Below are 16,716 nucleotides of genomic sequence, written 5' to 3' on the forward strand. Positions count from 1 at the left end.
AGCTAGTGCTAAAATTGAGAAACCTTGTATAGACTGGTTTTAGTTCGGAGTCTAATGTGTCCTGTGTTTAGTTTTTTTTCTTTAATCACTGCATACTTTCTTTATTAGATCAGTGAGGACTCCAGGCTCACTGCCACCAGCTCCAAATCAAACTGTTCTTCTCTTACTGTTCGTCCTTCCTCTCCCTCTCTGCCTCGTCCTGTCAGCTCCAGCCAAGGTAATCATGTATGTATCATGCTGCTGGGCCGAGCCTCTTGGTTCTGCTTTTTGAAGCTGCATTGATATACATGAATATTACATGCATGGATATAGGGCTTATCAAGACAAAATGATGCAGAAGGACATGGCATTGGCACAGAACTTACAAGTTGTGTGTGAATCAGCAATGCTGACCTGTTGTCACCAGTGTTAGTTAACTGTGGAGAAAGTTTGGGTACTTTCACTGCATTATCCTGCAGAAATAGCAAGCAGAGGACTGTATTTTTTTCCGCAGATGTATCCTGTGGAAAACCTTGAAGTATAGATATGTTTAAAAACTGCATTTTGCAATTTCTTGCTACCTGTTATTGGTTGGCAAATCATATGATGAAATAGCATCTGTCCCATTATTGTTTTTTTGCCAAGAATTACATTTCTATCAATAAATCTGAAAGACATTAGGAAGTGTTATGTGAGTAGAAGAAAGACAAGTTACGGGATCATTGGTCATTCTGAGCCTATGTTTTGGCATGTCTATTGTGCTGTAGCTCCTGCTAGCTTTACTTGAAAATTATTTTTACTGTATGTTTCAAAAAAGAAAACCTGTTACATTAAGAACTTAGAATATCTTTTGAGCTTTTGCAGAAGCCTTTGAGATTACATATGACTTACAGGAGTATTTGTTTGTGATTGAGAAGAAGAGAACATAAATGTTTTTTGGCTTTTGCCTGGTTAGAAACTTTAAAATTGTAATTGGACATGAACAATGGGAGAAGACTTCTTAATTGTCTAAAAGAGCATTAAGTATATAAGCAATAATTTGGTGAAGGAGTTTATTCTTTCCAATAAATTGTTGAGTTGCTGGATGGGGGAGAGAAATAGCTTGGTTTAAAAAATGCAATCTGTTGCTGTGATTTCTGCTAGATCAGTAGAGGTTTCTAAGTTCAATCTATAACAATGAAATTGTTCTGAGAGCATTTGATTTAAGGACAAACAACTTAGAACAGATCCTGATACAGTTGCTATTTATGTTCTTTGTTTACTCTTGTAATGCTTTTAGATATCCTCTGTCACCTGCAGATAAAATGCTGCCAGTTTTTCCAAAATATGTGCAAGAAATAGTTTATTTTGGATAACCTGAAATCGAATACTTGCTTTAAAGTATAAAGCATTTAAATTACAGGACTGAGGCAATTTGCATATATAACAATCTGCAGCTTTATAGAGGGCTAGCTGTAAAAATGTATGGTAGCAATAGCTGTGACTACTTAAAAAATATCGTTGAGAAGTCCTTTTATATTACAACAAATTTTTAGGAGCAAATGAGTCTTGAGAGAGGGGGGAAAAAAATCTCTGATGTACTTGGGAGTTTTGTAGAAATTTGTACAAGATTAGAGTAGAACTTGAGATGCATTTACGTTAGTCTTTTTCCGTGAAGTTCTGTTGCTAAAATCTTAGAGAAGGCTACTGTAAATAATAGAAAAATGCAAGCGAAGTAGGGAAGGCTACTTTGTAGCTTTAATGGTAGAAATTAATTATTTGCTGTATATTTAGCCATCAAAGGTTGTTTTCAAAATACAGATTATGAGAAATCTATTTAGAAATTTTGAAATATGCTAGGCAATGAGTTTCACTGTTAGATCTTAAACCATGAGTAATGGAATTAATTTCCTGATATGCTATTTCTATGAATTGTTTTCTCTGCAGTTTTTGTAGACACCATCTGTTTCCGTAACATATTATTCAAATTAAATGTCACTGAAAAATGGCTTATGGAAAAAGATTAAATATTTATATAGGAAACAGAAAACCAGAAATAATGCTGTCGTGTTCTGTTTTTCCTGTCAATTTGAGTTTCCTTCTTGCTAACACAGTATTTTGTTCAAGTAATAAATACCTTTTGCTTTTCCTCTGGCTATGAGAAGATTGGATGTATTCTGATAAACTTTACCATCAGTACAGGAAGGTGCTACATGCAGGAGTTCTTATGCTCAAGTCAGAGTATATATCCACACTAATTAATTGTGTTTTTATTTGTGCATTTATATACTTAAACTGGCGGACTCAATCGTAGTATTGAAAACTGATTTGCTGGGTTGCGTTAGACCTTGCAAATGTCAAACAAGCAAAAAGTGTTGAATGTCCCTTAGAGCGTTGCCTCATATGCACTCAGGAAAATCTTTCCTGATCATTCATCTTTGAACACATCAAAAAGGTTCCAAGTAAGGTGAGTTAATTGTGTTAAGAGTGGCATTTGGGGGACCAGAAGTTCTCGGTGTGGTTGAGTTTCTGAAGGATTTACGCAGGTAGTACACATTGTAACTTGAAGCCTACAGAAATTTGAGAGAATGCTACAGTTACCAAAGAATGCTTTGCTGCTGGTTTTACTAGCTTTGCTGCTGGTTTTACTAGCTTTGCTGCTGGTTTTACTAGCCTGGGCAATGTTTTGTTAAAACTAACTCAGAAGTCGTATGAAAAATTCTTAAATCCCGGTATCTGGCATAAGACAATTGTTACCTCAGAAAAGGAATTTTATCTATTAATGTAACTTTTAATGCAATTAATGATACTTCAGTAATTAGGCTAAAATTCCATCTATATTTGCTTTTGTTTTGTCCTGGCTGCTAGGTGAAGGCATCCTCTACCCTTAATGATTTATAGACAGATTTTGATTAGATAATTTTAATTCAGCTTGTTCGACACATACTGTTAAACACCTGTTTTGGTTTTGTTTCAATGTTTTTAAGAGCTGTTTTTATTTGTTCTAGAAGTAATTCATAGAGAAACAGTCCTAGCCAGCAGTTCTTTACAGTCCAGTGGTTTGACTCCTACAGACCATACAGTTCCCCAGAGATGCTTTGAAATGTCAGACTCCAGATGTAAAAATCAGGTAGATACCGTTCTTATGTGTATTTTATGGTATTTTTAAGTTTCTTGCAAGTTTAGTTCTGATATTAAACTTCTCTTGTTAGAATAATCCATAATAAAGATATTTGGAATTTCAGAGCTATTTTAGTAGAAAAAGGAGGTAACCTCAAATTTTGTGAAGGTTGATCCATGTTTTGAATTAACCAAATAATCCCAGTTTACAGAGTTGTAGAGAACTGATATCACTGTATTATGACTTTAAGGTCAAGAGCTTGTGACATGTTGATCCAACATTGGTATCACATTGCCATTTAGTGTCCACTTAGTTACTCTGAGTGTAGGATTTAGGTGTTTTAACAACATCACTTTGTGGAAGAAGCCTCTCCCTGTCAATAGATGATAGCTCTGATTTGTCTCCTTCAAAATCCTGCTGCTTGATAGCTTCTAAATTATTTCATTGATTATAAGCATTTGAAGCACTTTTTATTAATATGCACGGCTTAGGGGAAAGAGCCAGCAGGAGCTCTGGATTCTCTTCCTCTGCCACCAGTGTACTTGGTCTTCAAGAAATTCCTTTACCTTTTTACCTCACTTTATACAACCTCAGTTGAATTTTATAGTCTACAGAAGGAATGTGTATGGATCATAGGTTGGATATGTGCCCAAAGCAGCAGCAGAGTCTGTCCTTGCCTGCCTTAATTAAATGCCCAACCTAAAGTAAAGAGGTGAAGCGTTTTAGGATCCTCTAACTGGATTCTCAAATTAGATCCTCTGTAAGAATAGCTATTCAGCTGCTATGAGTACAGCAGTCAGGATTTTGCAGTGAGTGGACTAGCTTTAAAATGCTGGAACCAACATGAACTTTGGTTTTCATGTGTATGCTGAGGAGTGTGTCAGCAGCTGTAAGTAGCTGGTGGCTTTCTGATGTTTTCTTCATCTTCTTAGGCACCTGCCTCTCTATTGGACTCATCCAAAGAATATGGAAGAGGTCATCATATGTGGTAAGCTAGGTATCTAAGCTCTGGTTTGAATCCCCGCTAGCTTTTCAGTAATAATTACAGACACTGCATTTTTAAAACAACAGGCAAAACACATTCTCTTTCATTGTGTGATGCATCTGGATTTTGGAAAGCGATTTCGTGGTGCAAAGTGTTTTTAAACTTTGAACTATGAGATGCTTTTGTTAGTTTCAAAAGCAACAGTAGCTGCATTGTGAAGTGCTTTAACTCACAGAGTTATGCTGCTTAGGGATGGGAAATGGAAGATGAGTAAACATTTTAGTTCTTCATACTTTCTGTACAATTACACATTACTAGGCTTTTAAATCAGTGGCTGTGTGCACTACAAAGATGTTCTGCAAATTACATTGACTTAACTGAGTTAACAAGGTTAAGTCTCTAACCTTTGCGAAGTAGCAGCATGAATCATAGGTAGTTATGATTATTTTTGAATTCAAGCGTGTACTTACTGTGGCTTTTATCTCTTTTGAAGTTTGGATCATTCAGAGGAAGAACACTGTGCAGTGCCTGACCCCTGTAACACCGTCATCTTGCCTTTTAATTGTATGTCATACACTGCCACAAACCAGGATTTTATCCAGCACCTTTCCGCCTTGATAGTACAAACTGTGCAGAGATCACCCCCTTCCTTTACAGAGAAAAAAGGACAGTCTCTGGGTGATTCCAGAACCACAGAAAAAGAAGATGGATATTTTGAAATGGGACTTCATGAAGGAGATCAGACTTTCAAGTTCAGCATTACTTCAGATACTCAGTCATCTGACAACACAGCAGTGGAGAGTGTTGATGTAGTCAAAATTCTCTGGAGTTTTTCTATTCACATTCATAAAGGACTCAGGCAGTTTGCTTCCTGTTTGGTTTTGACTGATAGTAAGATAGCTGTGTTTGAGATTCCTCATCAGGAATTGAGAGGAAACTGCCAGCATATCCCTTCTGCCTTGAAGTTAACACTATGTTTTCCATACACTGATCTGAAAGAATTTGGCTTTCTTATGCCAGAAATCTGTTTAACACTCAAACTGAAAAACAGTGAAAACTGCTTGTTTGTTCTTTCAGACTCCCAGAATCTTCAGGACTTTTATTCCTGTTTATGCACGTGTTGTTCTCAACACTGCACATCAGTGTTACCGAGCTCCACATTGTACTGTGGAAAAGCAAACCTTCAAGAGTTTGTCTGTCAGCTTATGGAATTGAATTGCATATCATCAGAGGATGTTGAGATAAAAGGTTGTTTCCCAGCATATCTTGTTTACGGAAATAAAAGTAATGTTCAGAAAGCCTTGCATCAACCAGAATCAACTGACAGTAACAAAGCATGGTCCAAAAATGCTTTGTGTTCTGCACTTTATTCAGCAGTGTATAAATCTTCTGATCAGGGTCCCTGTGTGTTCCATCCCTCTTGGATATTTCTAACACCTCAGCGTTTGTACATAGTTAAGGTAGATTTCGGTGTACTGCCAGGAAAATGGGTAGATGCTGAAGACTTGAGAAGTATATTCAAGCTGAGTAGGATTCCACTAGCATCAGTTGTGTTGCATCCAACTCATGGTTCCATCCAGCAGAAGGGCTCATTTTTGGATGGGCATGTGCTGGAATTGCTTGTTGGATACAGATTTGTTACAGCAGTATTTGTTCTACCTCATGAGAAATTCCACTTTCTAAGAATCTACAGTCTTTTAAGAACACTCTTGCAGGACGTTAAGACTATTATTATTTTCAAAGCTTCAAACAAATCGGATTTTGTAAGAAATCACTTCTTGGAGTCCAGCAGACACGGTCAGTCAGCAAGGTAATGACAATTCTTGTAAAAGATTGGTTGCACAGTGCTAAAGTTAATGTGGCCTAACCACTGGGTTAGCGTTTGTCATTGTAGCTCTTTTTTGATTTGATGATCAGGCCTGTAATAGTGGTCAAATTCTTTCTTTCTGCCAGTATGTAATAGTATGCATGAATGGTTATCCTGAGCTGTATCTGTCTACCTTTTTCATTTATTTTCGTGGTTACAACTTAAAATGTATTTTTTCAGGGATAGATATTTTTCCACGTCCTTGCAGGGTGAGGTCATGGACAAATTGAAGCTTTTCTCTTGATGCTCAAGAGAAGTCATTTAGAGTAAACAAGTCCATAGATACTGAGAGTAAAAATTGCCTGTTCCCAATTGTTGAATGAAATGTAAAGCACAATTTTTTGTAGAGGAAGGGCTGTATGTTTCCTTAAATGTTGATGTTGCTTTTTTTCTGAATCTGTTCTGTTTCCTAGCTTTTGCAAGCCCCATCTGACTCTGTCATCTTTATATCCATCTGAATTTCTCATGCAGAAGATTACAGAAGATAACCAGATTCCAGTTCACATTCATGTTTCCGTGTCTCTGCAGTATGTTGCTGGGCTGAAAGGAAATGCCTTAATTGAGTTTTTCCATAACAACATTGCAGAGGTATTGTGCCTAGCCTAGGTGTATAAAAAGATGTGACCTTTCAGTACGAAATAAGAATAACTTTAAAAAAATTCTCGATCAAACTTAAAAACAAGAGTTAGGTTATGTCAAGTTTGGAGGCTTTTGATCAAAACCTTGTTTGTGCTATTGACTCTACTTTGGGTTCCCCACTGCAGTGACTGGGATGCTGCTGGGCTTATCTGCTCTCAGGAATGCTTGGTGTAGAACAAGAGAGTACATTAGTGTATATCTTGAAAATATGACTTCAAGAATGTTCCTCACGTTTTTTTAAAAATCTCAGAAGCAAAGAAAATTACTTGAATTATTTTTTTAATGTTACCTGACTAAATTAACAAGGGATGTGCTTGGGCTGACTTCATTGTATAATGTGTATGCATAAATACGATACAACACGTACATGGCTGTAGGGACTGTGCAAACCTAAGCAGGTAAATACAGTTTCTGAGTAACGAATGTGTAGGCTATATGTGGAAAGCTTAAAAGTACTACTCTTCCCTTAAATTCATGCTGTGAATTTTTATTTTAAATGAAAGATGATTGTGTTGAGAAAGAGAATGACTTTTCTTTTACTCCTTGCCCTCATTTCTAGATCTTTTAAAATAAGCTCTTTATAAGTCGTGCCATTCTTTTTAAATCTGGAGGAGCTGATAAAGCAAGTGACTCATTTGAGAGTTCATAGTAAGCTCATCAGGCTAGAAGTTTGGAAGATGCCTAGCTGTAACAGCAGCTCTCATTACTACCTGTGTTTCCATCCTCTCTCATGAAGCTCTTTGAATCCAGCCCCTCAGTAGCATCTAAAGGCTTAATAGGCTTGTTGAGGTTTGGGAGGTGCTGCTGATATGTAGCAGTATCTACACTAGAAAGGCTTTTTGCACTAAATATTTTTCTAACTTCTTGTTATTTTCCAGAAAGAAAGAATAATTAGTTGACAACAGAAAAATATTTTCTGTTACGTATACAAGACATTTTCTGTAGAGAGCTATTATAGCTGTGTTTAGCAGCTTTGGGGTGAACTTTCACTCTTTGATAATAGCATTTTCAGATGCTTCAGATTGAGAAATCAGTTTTATAGTAGTCTAAAACTGCGTCTAAGCTGATGAAACTGAAAGATCAAAATGTGCAAGTGATTTATGAAATGATTTTTATCTTAGGTGGAAAATGAAGAGTTGAGGCATCTCATGTGGTCTTCAGTTCTGTTTTACAAAACACCTGATTTGGAAGTGATGGCTTGTGTGCTTCTCTCAACAAAAGCTATTTACTTTCTGTTGGATGAATCTCTCGTTCGTGCTCATGAGAACCAGTCAGGTAAGATAATTATTAATTTCAGGCTTCTAATAAGGTAACAAACTTAGTCTGCATCTGTGTTTTTGTCTTCAGTTCAAGTACCAGTCTTGCCTGGTATTCTCTTTTTTGGCCTCCTAATTGAAGAAAAGTGTAGTACAGTCCACCCTATGCAAAGTACTCTTGGGGCACGGTGTGGGGTATAAAAACAAGTTTGGAGTCTTGAGTCAGGGCTGCTTCTCATACAGACACTTCCATGTGCTATATTATCCATGCTTTTCTCAAATGTCATTTAATATTCCCTAGCCTCACCTCAGCAGCTAAAAAAACAAACAAACAAACAAAAAAGCCAAAATAGTAAGTGAATGTCATGATTTGTATTCGGTTCATGAATGCATCTGCTGTTTTAAATCTGTGTCATGCAGCTTCTTCTTCCAGAAACAGTATTGGCAAGGAGATTTGGTCATATTTGGTATTTAACAACTTATTTAGAAATTCCCAATTTCTTTCTTTGAGTGTGATATAGATGCAAGATCTGAATATAGGGATTATGCTCATGGAAAAAAATATTTTTTTTGTATATCTTTCTTACATTTTTTTCAGCAGATTTTTGGAATCAAGAAAACTCGGATTGTGAAAATAGCTCTTTCCACCTCTCTTGCTGCTTTGTGCTAAAACTTAATGATCTGCAGTCAGTAAATGTTGGCTTGTTTGACCAATACTTCAGAATTACTGGTGAGTACATTTCCAGCTCTAAATTTTCCTAGTTCTGTATTGTCTCTTCCGTCTTGTCTTAGATGGATTCGCTTTATTTCATTACTGATATTACTGTTATCTTGCTACTTCTTTTTCTTAGAATGAATTAATATAATGCTGTGGTGCTGTATAAATGAGTAGGCTGATGATGTCTTGCAAGACCTTGCACTTGAGATAACTAGGAGGCTTAATATCAGTGAGTTAATTGGTCCCACATGTGCTTTTAAAAGTTCTTGTGTCTTAGCAAGAGAGATCAAAAAGAAAGTCTTAAAGAATTTCCTGTTGTACTGAGGTTTTGGGTTGCAATGAAGAGTAAGATCAAGATACTGTCTGTATTGCAAAATGTGTGGTTGATAGTTGACTTTTTAGATGGAAAATGAAGCTTTAAAGTTTGCAAAAAGAAAAGATGTCAACTTTAAATAATGTAGGAGTTGGTTTCAGGGCTGGTGCTTTGCCCCAGAGTCTCACTATTTGTGAGTCATACGTTCCCATGTTATAAAAAGGCTTTCTCTTACTGTACTGTGAGCTCTTGAGGAGGAAAAAATTGCCTTAGTGGGGATAATTTAAGGTACCTTATGCACCATCAGTGCACAAAGAAAACTTGAGGCTGATTTTCTGTAATATCAATTAAATCTGTACAGCAGCAGTCAAACTGCGAGAAATGCGATAAATGTGCATTGTATTTTAAATCAAGAGGAATTTATTTTTTCAAGGGGTTTGTAAGAAATTTTACTCTTTTCCAGAGACTGGAAAGTTATCCAAATAATGATGCATCATCCGAAGTTGCATATTTTTGGGAGTCCTTGCAAGAAATATTTTTTTGCCAACAAAAACTTGGTGAAAAAAATTATAATAAAGATATGTTCAGATGTGTGAATGTTTTAAATTCTGTGTTTTCCTCAGGACACTCCGCGGATCATATAGTCACCTGCTTGACAAGAGATAGTTACAACACTCATGCGTTTATACAGCAGCTTATGGCGGTTCTGTCATTGCTGGCACGCACACCTTCACCTGAACCAGTGGATAAAGACTTCTACTCTGAATTTGGGAATAAAAACACAGGTAAAAGGTCTCTTCTGTAAGGCTTAAGTTGTTCAGGCTATGTATTTAGTGCATCATCTAACATGTAGTGATTAAAAACTTTCAAAGGATATGTTGACATTAATTGTTTCCTATTTGTCTGTGATACTTTACCACACTTCCTTACCTTAATTGTCCTCTTACACATGCCCTGTGGTTAAATATCAAACATCCTTGCCATGAAGTTAAAGTGATTGCTTATTTTGGAGCAGAAGCTGCATCCTTTGCATTGTGTTTTGGGTTGTGTGCTAGTGTAGCTTCCACTACTCTTCTCTATAGGTTAGGCTGAAACTTGCAAGTCTGTCATTAAAGAACAGTGAATTTAACAAAGTCCAAAGGTTACGATGTTCCTTGTTTGGTCAAATAAAGTAATCCTGTCATTCCATGAGAATGCAGAGAAATGAAAACTAGAGCTTTTTAAAGTGTGCTAGGTTCAATTCAAATGTTAGATGAAACTGTTTTGGCTTAGAGTTTTGAAGCCAACTGATGGTGAAAAATAAAATAGTGTTTTTCTGATGGATGTTATTTACTGTCACTGTTATATATAAGGAGAAGCCACGTAAGCTCAAGAAGTGCAAGATCTGAAGGGAGGAGTAGTATCTTTTATTAGACCAATTGATTTATGTGAAAAAGCAGGCAAGCTTTCAGGCACAAGATTCCTGCAAGCTTTGCTACATTGTTTTTAGCCACTTAGCAGGGAGTAAAGTAGGGCACAATGCGGCTTCACTTCCTGCTATTCCAGAGCCTAGCATGTGCTCATCCATATAAAAGCAATTCATCTTGATCTTTTTTTTCTTTTTCATTTCCCCCCCCTTCCTGTCTGCTTAAAAGAAGCAGGGATTTTGTTTGTGTTCTGTGATCTGATCGTGCTTTCAGTCAGTTCAGAACAGGGGACTGGAAAGGGGGAGACAGGAAACAAGCTGGTAGGAAGGCAGATAGTCTCTGATATGAGAATCAAGCTGTATTTCCTTCTACCTCTTCTGCTTCTAACTCACTCTGAATTATGTAGTTAGAAATTAGCAGAAAAGTGTGTTGGTGATGCAAGAGGGACTCCAGTAGAGATTTGCAATCCAAATAAAAATTTTCCAATATTGTATACAATTAAAACTCTGCATAAACAGATTTAAAACTTGAGTGTTTCAGCTGCAAGTGTCAAAGGTTATTTTGCTTATCCTCATGCATGAAGAGACTACTGTATAGTAACATATATTTATCCTTGCAGGGAAAATGGAGAATTATGAACTGATTCACTCTAGCAGAGTAAAATTTATTTATCCCAATGAAGAAGAAATTGGGGACCTTGCTTTTCTAGTGGCAGAGAAGATGGATGGTTTGACTAATCTTCAGTCCCTCAATATCCTTTTGTACGTGCTGGCATTTCAAGTAAATCATGTAGAAGGATCTGCCCAAAACCATAGTTTGCTTCAGCCTAAAACACTAATATTAACCAGCTCTGATTTGTTCCTCTTTGATGAAGATTATATCAGTTATCCACTACCTGAATTTGCTAAGGAACCACCAAAGAAAGATAAGTATCAGCTTGCAGATGGCAGACGAATCCGGGATTTAGATAGAGTACTTATGGGTTATCAGACATATCCACAGGCCCTCACATTTGTGTTTGATGATGTTCAGAACCAGGATCTGATGCAGAATTTAACACTGGATCACTTTGGAGAGACTGATAGTGCCCCAAAAGGACATGCTAAACAAGAAGGCAGCAGGAACAGGGAGATCCAGTGGTATGTCTTTATCCCAAGTCCAGAAAGCAGAGAGAAGTTAATTTCCTTGCTTGCAAGACAGTGGGAGATACTCTGTGGTAGGGAGCTGCCGCTGGAACTCACAGGGTAATTATTGCACAGCTTGCATTGTGCACGGCTTAGATTGCAGTGTCTATTGTAAGGTAAAGCACAGTGTTTAAGTAGGTAGAGCCTGTCAAGTTCTGTTATCCTAGTAAGGAGCTGAAGTGGACTCCCTCGTTCCCTAGTGCAATGAACATTTAATAGTCCATAGAATTATCCTGAAGTGTTAACTAATTTTTGTAAAATCTATTTTTTATGCACCAGTATGTAGTGAAAAAAATTCATGAGACATCCTGGGAAACTGTATGGAAAAAAATAAGGAGTCAACACTAGATACGCTGTCATCTAGGGCTGTTAAAGTTTCCGCTGTTTTTTCTGTATATATCACTCTTACTGTTCTATACAAATTCTAATGTGTAAATAATGGTAAATGCTTGTGTATGTTTAAGTGCAATGTTATTTGTACAAGATGTATTTTGGGTATGCTGCTAATGCTTATTATTTAATGACCCTACAAACAGTTTTACTATTTTCTCTTTGAGGCCAAATGTAATTATTTGCTGCCAATCATGAACTTCGCAGTGGAACTAAAGCTACATGCAGAAACTACATTTTAATCTGATATTAGTTGCATAGGCATTCTTTCTCCTTAGTCTAGGAAAAAGAAAAATTGCCTGTTAAAAGTCCACTTGACACCGTTGAAAATGAAAAGTGCCCAACATGGATAGGGCGAGCAATTTGTCAGCAAATAATGAATTTGTATCTCTGAGCACCAAGTCTTTCTTTTGCCTACTTTGTTGATACAAATAAAGTGTAATTTGACAGTTTTCTTCTGGTCTTGTCTTTATTCAAGTTTATTTTGTGTTTGCAGGGTACCATATGGCACGTCAGAGGCACATATTTTGTTCCCAGAGTATATTGTGAAATGAAATATGCAGCAAGATGAAAGAAGAAAATAATTTATTCTACTATAGCGAGTGTATGCTGGTCCATAAATAGAGCTAAGTCATCAAAACTGTGAATCTACTGCTTCTAAATGCAGTTTAAGGAGGATTTACTTCAAGTTTTTGATGCTTCATCAGATACTAGGGGTTTGCTTTCCAAGCTGTCCATTGTCCTTAGCTTGAGTGTTACATAGCCTTACAAATTTTAGCGTCCCATGACAGTAAAGTACTTATTTGAGTATGATGAAGATAAATATTGAGACTTCAAACTCAGATAAGAGAAGGACAGTTCTGATATACATGTGACAGCAGATACTGCTTAAAACTGCATTTAAAATGCATTTAAAAAGCATATATTAAAAAAAAAAAGTTTGGAATAACGCAGGAGGAATATTCTAAACTCTAGTCCAACCACTGGGGTCAAAGCAGAGCCAACTTCAATCAGGTTGCCTCATCCAAGCAACTTTTGAGTGTCTTCAAAGATGTCACATCCACAGTGGCCCTGAGAGGTTGGTAGTTCCGTGGAACTTGCCCATGCAGATGGGATTTTTGGCCATGATATGGTGACTCCCAGCCCACTTACTACAGTCCAGGGCAGGGATGACAAAGGCACAGGCAACCGAAGTCAAATTGGCATTGCAGGTTGCAGTAGAGTTCCCTAAGCAACCAAAGAGGTGAGGAGTTTGAGAGCGCTCCTCTGCTTACAGAGTGTTATCAGAGGAAGCCCCTGTCAAACTTGGACTGAACTGATCAGTTACGTACTATGAAATCTTCGGGAAAACTAACTTTTATCTAGCTTGAAAGAGGACTTGTATTCAATGGCATCTCCTTAATGTTTCTGTTCTTTAAAGCTTTAACACTATTAGGTAGAAAAAAAACATAGCTTCTAAAATAGAAGACTTAGGGATAAAATGATATTAAAAGCTTAGGTCTTTATTAATTCTGAGGTAATTCTGTTAGCTTATTTGATGCAGTTCTCTTAGACAATGTGAAAGAGGAGACTGCAGCAACTCAGTCTTATTTGCAAGCCTTAGAAAATTTACTAGCTTAACAGATTATTTAGGTATAGCTTATGGTTTAAGTGAATGCAAAGTAAATCTGTAATGACTTCTTTGGAGCTGCTTAGGATTTGAGCCAGTAGGACTGAGATCTCTGCTTCTCACACTTGAGCTTATGTTTATCATTGCTTCTGGCAAAGTCAGCCCTGCATTTTTATCTTGTGTAAAGTCTGTCCTGGGCATGCCTTGTGCTTGAGATAGACCTGAGTTCAGTTTTTAAGCTTCCTTTGTAAAACGCAAATATTTAGATATATTGTAAAATACTACAGCATATGGATTGAAATAACCAAACGTAATCCACTGATGTTTTCACACTTTGCACAATCAAGTTATCTTTTTAGGTTGTATCACAGCTGAAACACAGCTTTTTTAAAACTTCAAATTCTTTAAGTCCACTGCTGTTCAAAACTTTAAATCTATCTCTTTTATTCAGATAATTCATCGAGGAAACATGCAAAATCCCCCTTGAGATTTTTGTAAGCACTAATCATGTTTTAAGATGAAAAAAATATTCAATAATTAGATATCTCACAGTATGTCTTGATTCTTCTGTTACATGTCATTTATAGTGCTATGAGAATTGTTTATTTTCAGAGCATTTTTCAATAATAATCTTTTATATTCTGCCAGATGAAGCGTGGGCTATGCAAAGTAGGTATAAACTATCTTCTCTGACATCTTAGCCAGCTCTTACTTCACCTTGATTCCAGTTTGTTGTTGTTTCTTAAAAAAGAAAAGAAGGAAAGAAAAAAGCTCCTCTGTCTGCGTAATTCTGCTGTTGGATCCCTGACTTTTTCCCCATGTTAAAACCTGCTGAAGTTATGGTGCTTTGTGAGTGCAAATTTCTGCCTATTTAAGTGCAATTTTAAGCTCAAAAATCGATTTTGCTCACTTAACCCTTAGCACTAGCCTGTTGTGCTTCATTTCTAACATCTCCATTATAGAAACAATTTCCTTTTGTTGCTGAGTGCAAGAATTTATTTAAATGACACTATTTAAACTTTCCTTAAAAGTGTACAGTCCTTCGCTTCGAACTTTGTAATTTGGTTCATTGTTTCATTTCATAAAGATTTCTTAGAGCTTTCCATGAACAGCTGGTACAGAAAGTTCTGCAAAATTAAGTTGCTTTGTAAGTCATTGTGGTCACCTAAAACTGTCCTGATTTCCTCCTCTTTCTGCAGCTGGCACAGTGTAACGCAGTTTTGCGCGCTGGTTTCTCGTTCTGTGAATAGTCTTTCACATTCAAATCTATTACAGCTTCAAACACTATCCAAGTAAATAAAGCTATGAGAAGACCAAAACGTAGGTGAGTGGGGGCACCGATGATACTGATGCTCAGTATCATGTGCTGAGGATTTGGCAAAAGGTTTTAGAACTTTACTGATCTCAACCTGGAGGTTAGGATGTTTATTCTGTTTAGAGGTGCTGCTTCGTTTTGTATTGTCATGAACCAAAAAGCTGAATCTTTAACCCATGGGTTAGCTTTGTTTCGGTAACATCCTTAGCCAACTGCTGGGGCCTGTAACATGTTTCACTAAAGCCGTTTCTGTCTCCTCTCGTTATTTAACAGTACATGAAGGAGAAGCAGCACCAGCGTGGGGAAATACACTGCTTCCTTGCTAGTGCTAATGTGGGCAGGTGATGAGTTTGAATAGCTCTGCCTATTTCTTCAAACAAGTGTAACTGAATTAAGCATCTAATTCCTATGGAATATCTGAGAATTTAGTGCCCAACTCCCCAGGAGAAACTCGCGATACTCCTTAATAGATTGAAAAGACGGCAAAGTGAAACTGGGGAGGTGGGAATTTGTCACTGGCTTTCCCCGCAGGAGCATAAAGGAATTGGGAGCAATTAGTAATAACTAGACTGGGATTCATAACATTTACTGATACTTGTATTGGTGCTCTTCTAGGCTTTGAACTAACAGGGTGTGAGCAGTCTTGATAATTTCTTCTTGAATCACAGAGCAACGTTGCACTCAGGCTCTACTTGTCTACTTGGAATTAGACTATTGCCTATGTGGATGTGTGATAGAGAAACTGAGAAAGAGTCTTGTACTTGGTGCACGACCCTTCCATTTTTGCTTTCATCAGCAAACTTTAAAATTTCTGTTCCTTCCAACTTGTCAAGAAAAGAAAGCAAAAAATCAGGATTACATCCTAGCCTCTGCACCAACAGCATCAGAGCTTTGTTCATTCAACAACTTACCTCTGTTTTTATAAGCACTTGTGGCTTGGTCGGTTTAATCTCTTAATAGTACCTTTTTAGGTTTGCAGCCTTCTAACACTTACGATTCAGAGCAAAAAGACTTAATGCTTTTTCCCAGCTTTCCCACAAGAGTGTAGTAAGAGTTGGGGGGGGTTTCACCACTCCCTGGCTCTGTTTTATGCATTGATGGGTCATCTCAAGCAGCTTGTCTACTAAAAGCTGATATTTCTTCCATGGGTATATAAACGTGTAGAGTTCAATTCTGCTACTGAACCTGTTCCGCAGGGGGAAAAAAAAATGCCTGGGTAAAGGCAAAGTATACAGCTGTGAACCTACCCATCCTCCCATGCCTGTGTCACAAGCCTCATTCTAAAATGATGGGTCACCAGTCCTTTTCTGTGAAGTGTGTGCAGCTCTGGTTAGCTTGGGCAATTTCCTGCTATTGAAATCTTTTATTTAAGCAATCTTTACTGAATTTACAGAGCCAAGACAAATGATTTACTATCCAGTCTCTCACACTGCATAGTGTCTGTGGGGGCTGACTTCTGTCTACATCAATAGAGAAAATCAGACACTCTTACTACACTCCTCTGGGAAAGCTGGGAGCCTCCTAGTAATTTGGAGATGGATGGTACTTCACCTTGTCACTAATGCTTAGAATTGCTCTGATCAGAAGCTGATGCCAGCTTCTGTTCCATGTTTTTTGGTGTTCCATGTTTAGCAGCAATGACCAGCAAAGTAACTTTTTGTGCTACCTACCAGAGCATTTTGTGTGTTGTGACTGGAACATGCTGCGTATGCCACTTAATCAAGAAAGCAGCATCTGATGACAAAGTCGGCCTTTTGCTTTCTCAGTTTACTGCAAAATGGCAATACTCGGTGCTTGCAATTTTAGCCTGTATGTTGCTGTTGTATTGTTTGCCTTTAACTAAAGACTGGTCAAATAAGGAAGCTAGCTGTGAGCCTTCTGATGTTGCTATGAATCTGATTTATGTTATTCAGACAGGAATTTCACAAAACCCTTTCTCTCCCTTCCTTTCCTAG

The 16,716-nt window shown here is 37.3% G+C and overlaps 1 protein-coding gene across 3 annotated transcripts in view; it reads left to right on the forward strand.

Moving 5' to 3' along the window:
• NISCH (nischarin) overlaps positions 1 to 12,289 on the forward strand; it is a 31,541-nt gene extending 19,252 nt beyond the window's left edge. The window contains exons 13-21 of one of the 3 annotated variants that reach the window (XM_085302506.1): positions 109 to 217; positions 2,967 to 3,088; positions 4,012 to 4,067; positions 4,558 to 5,874; positions 6,345 to 6,519; positions 7,692 to 7,845; positions 8,425 to 8,556; positions 9,481 to 9,642; positions 10,883 to 12,289. In XM_085302506.1, coding sequence (XP_085158632.1) covers positions 109 to 217; positions 2,967 to 3,088; positions 4,012 to 4,067; positions 4,558 to 5,874; positions 6,345 to 6,519; positions 7,692 to 7,845; positions 8,425 to 8,556; positions 9,481 to 9,642; positions 10,883 to 11,511 — 2,856 coding nt within the window. In that variant the 3' untranslated portion in view covers positions 11,512 to 12,289. The remainder of the gene's footprint in view (positions 1 to 108; positions 218 to 2,966; positions 3,089 to 4,011; positions 4,068 to 4,557; positions 5,875 to 6,344; positions 6,520 to 7,691; positions 7,846 to 8,424; positions 8,557 to 9,480; positions 9,643 to 10,882) is intronic. The other 2 variants (XM_085302507.1, XM_085302508.1) reach the window with 2 other exon arrangements.
• The last annotated feature ends 4,427 nt before the right edge of the window (positions 12,290 to 16,716 follow it).

This window comes from Rhea americana, unplaced genomic scaffold (genome assembly GCF_003343005.1).
Source record: "Rhea americana isolate MKP2758 unplaced genomic scaffold, rheAme1 scaffold_19, whole genome shotgun sequence".
Lineage (NCBI taxonomy): Eukaryota > Metazoa > Chordata > Aves > Rheiformes > Rheidae > Rhea > Rhea americana.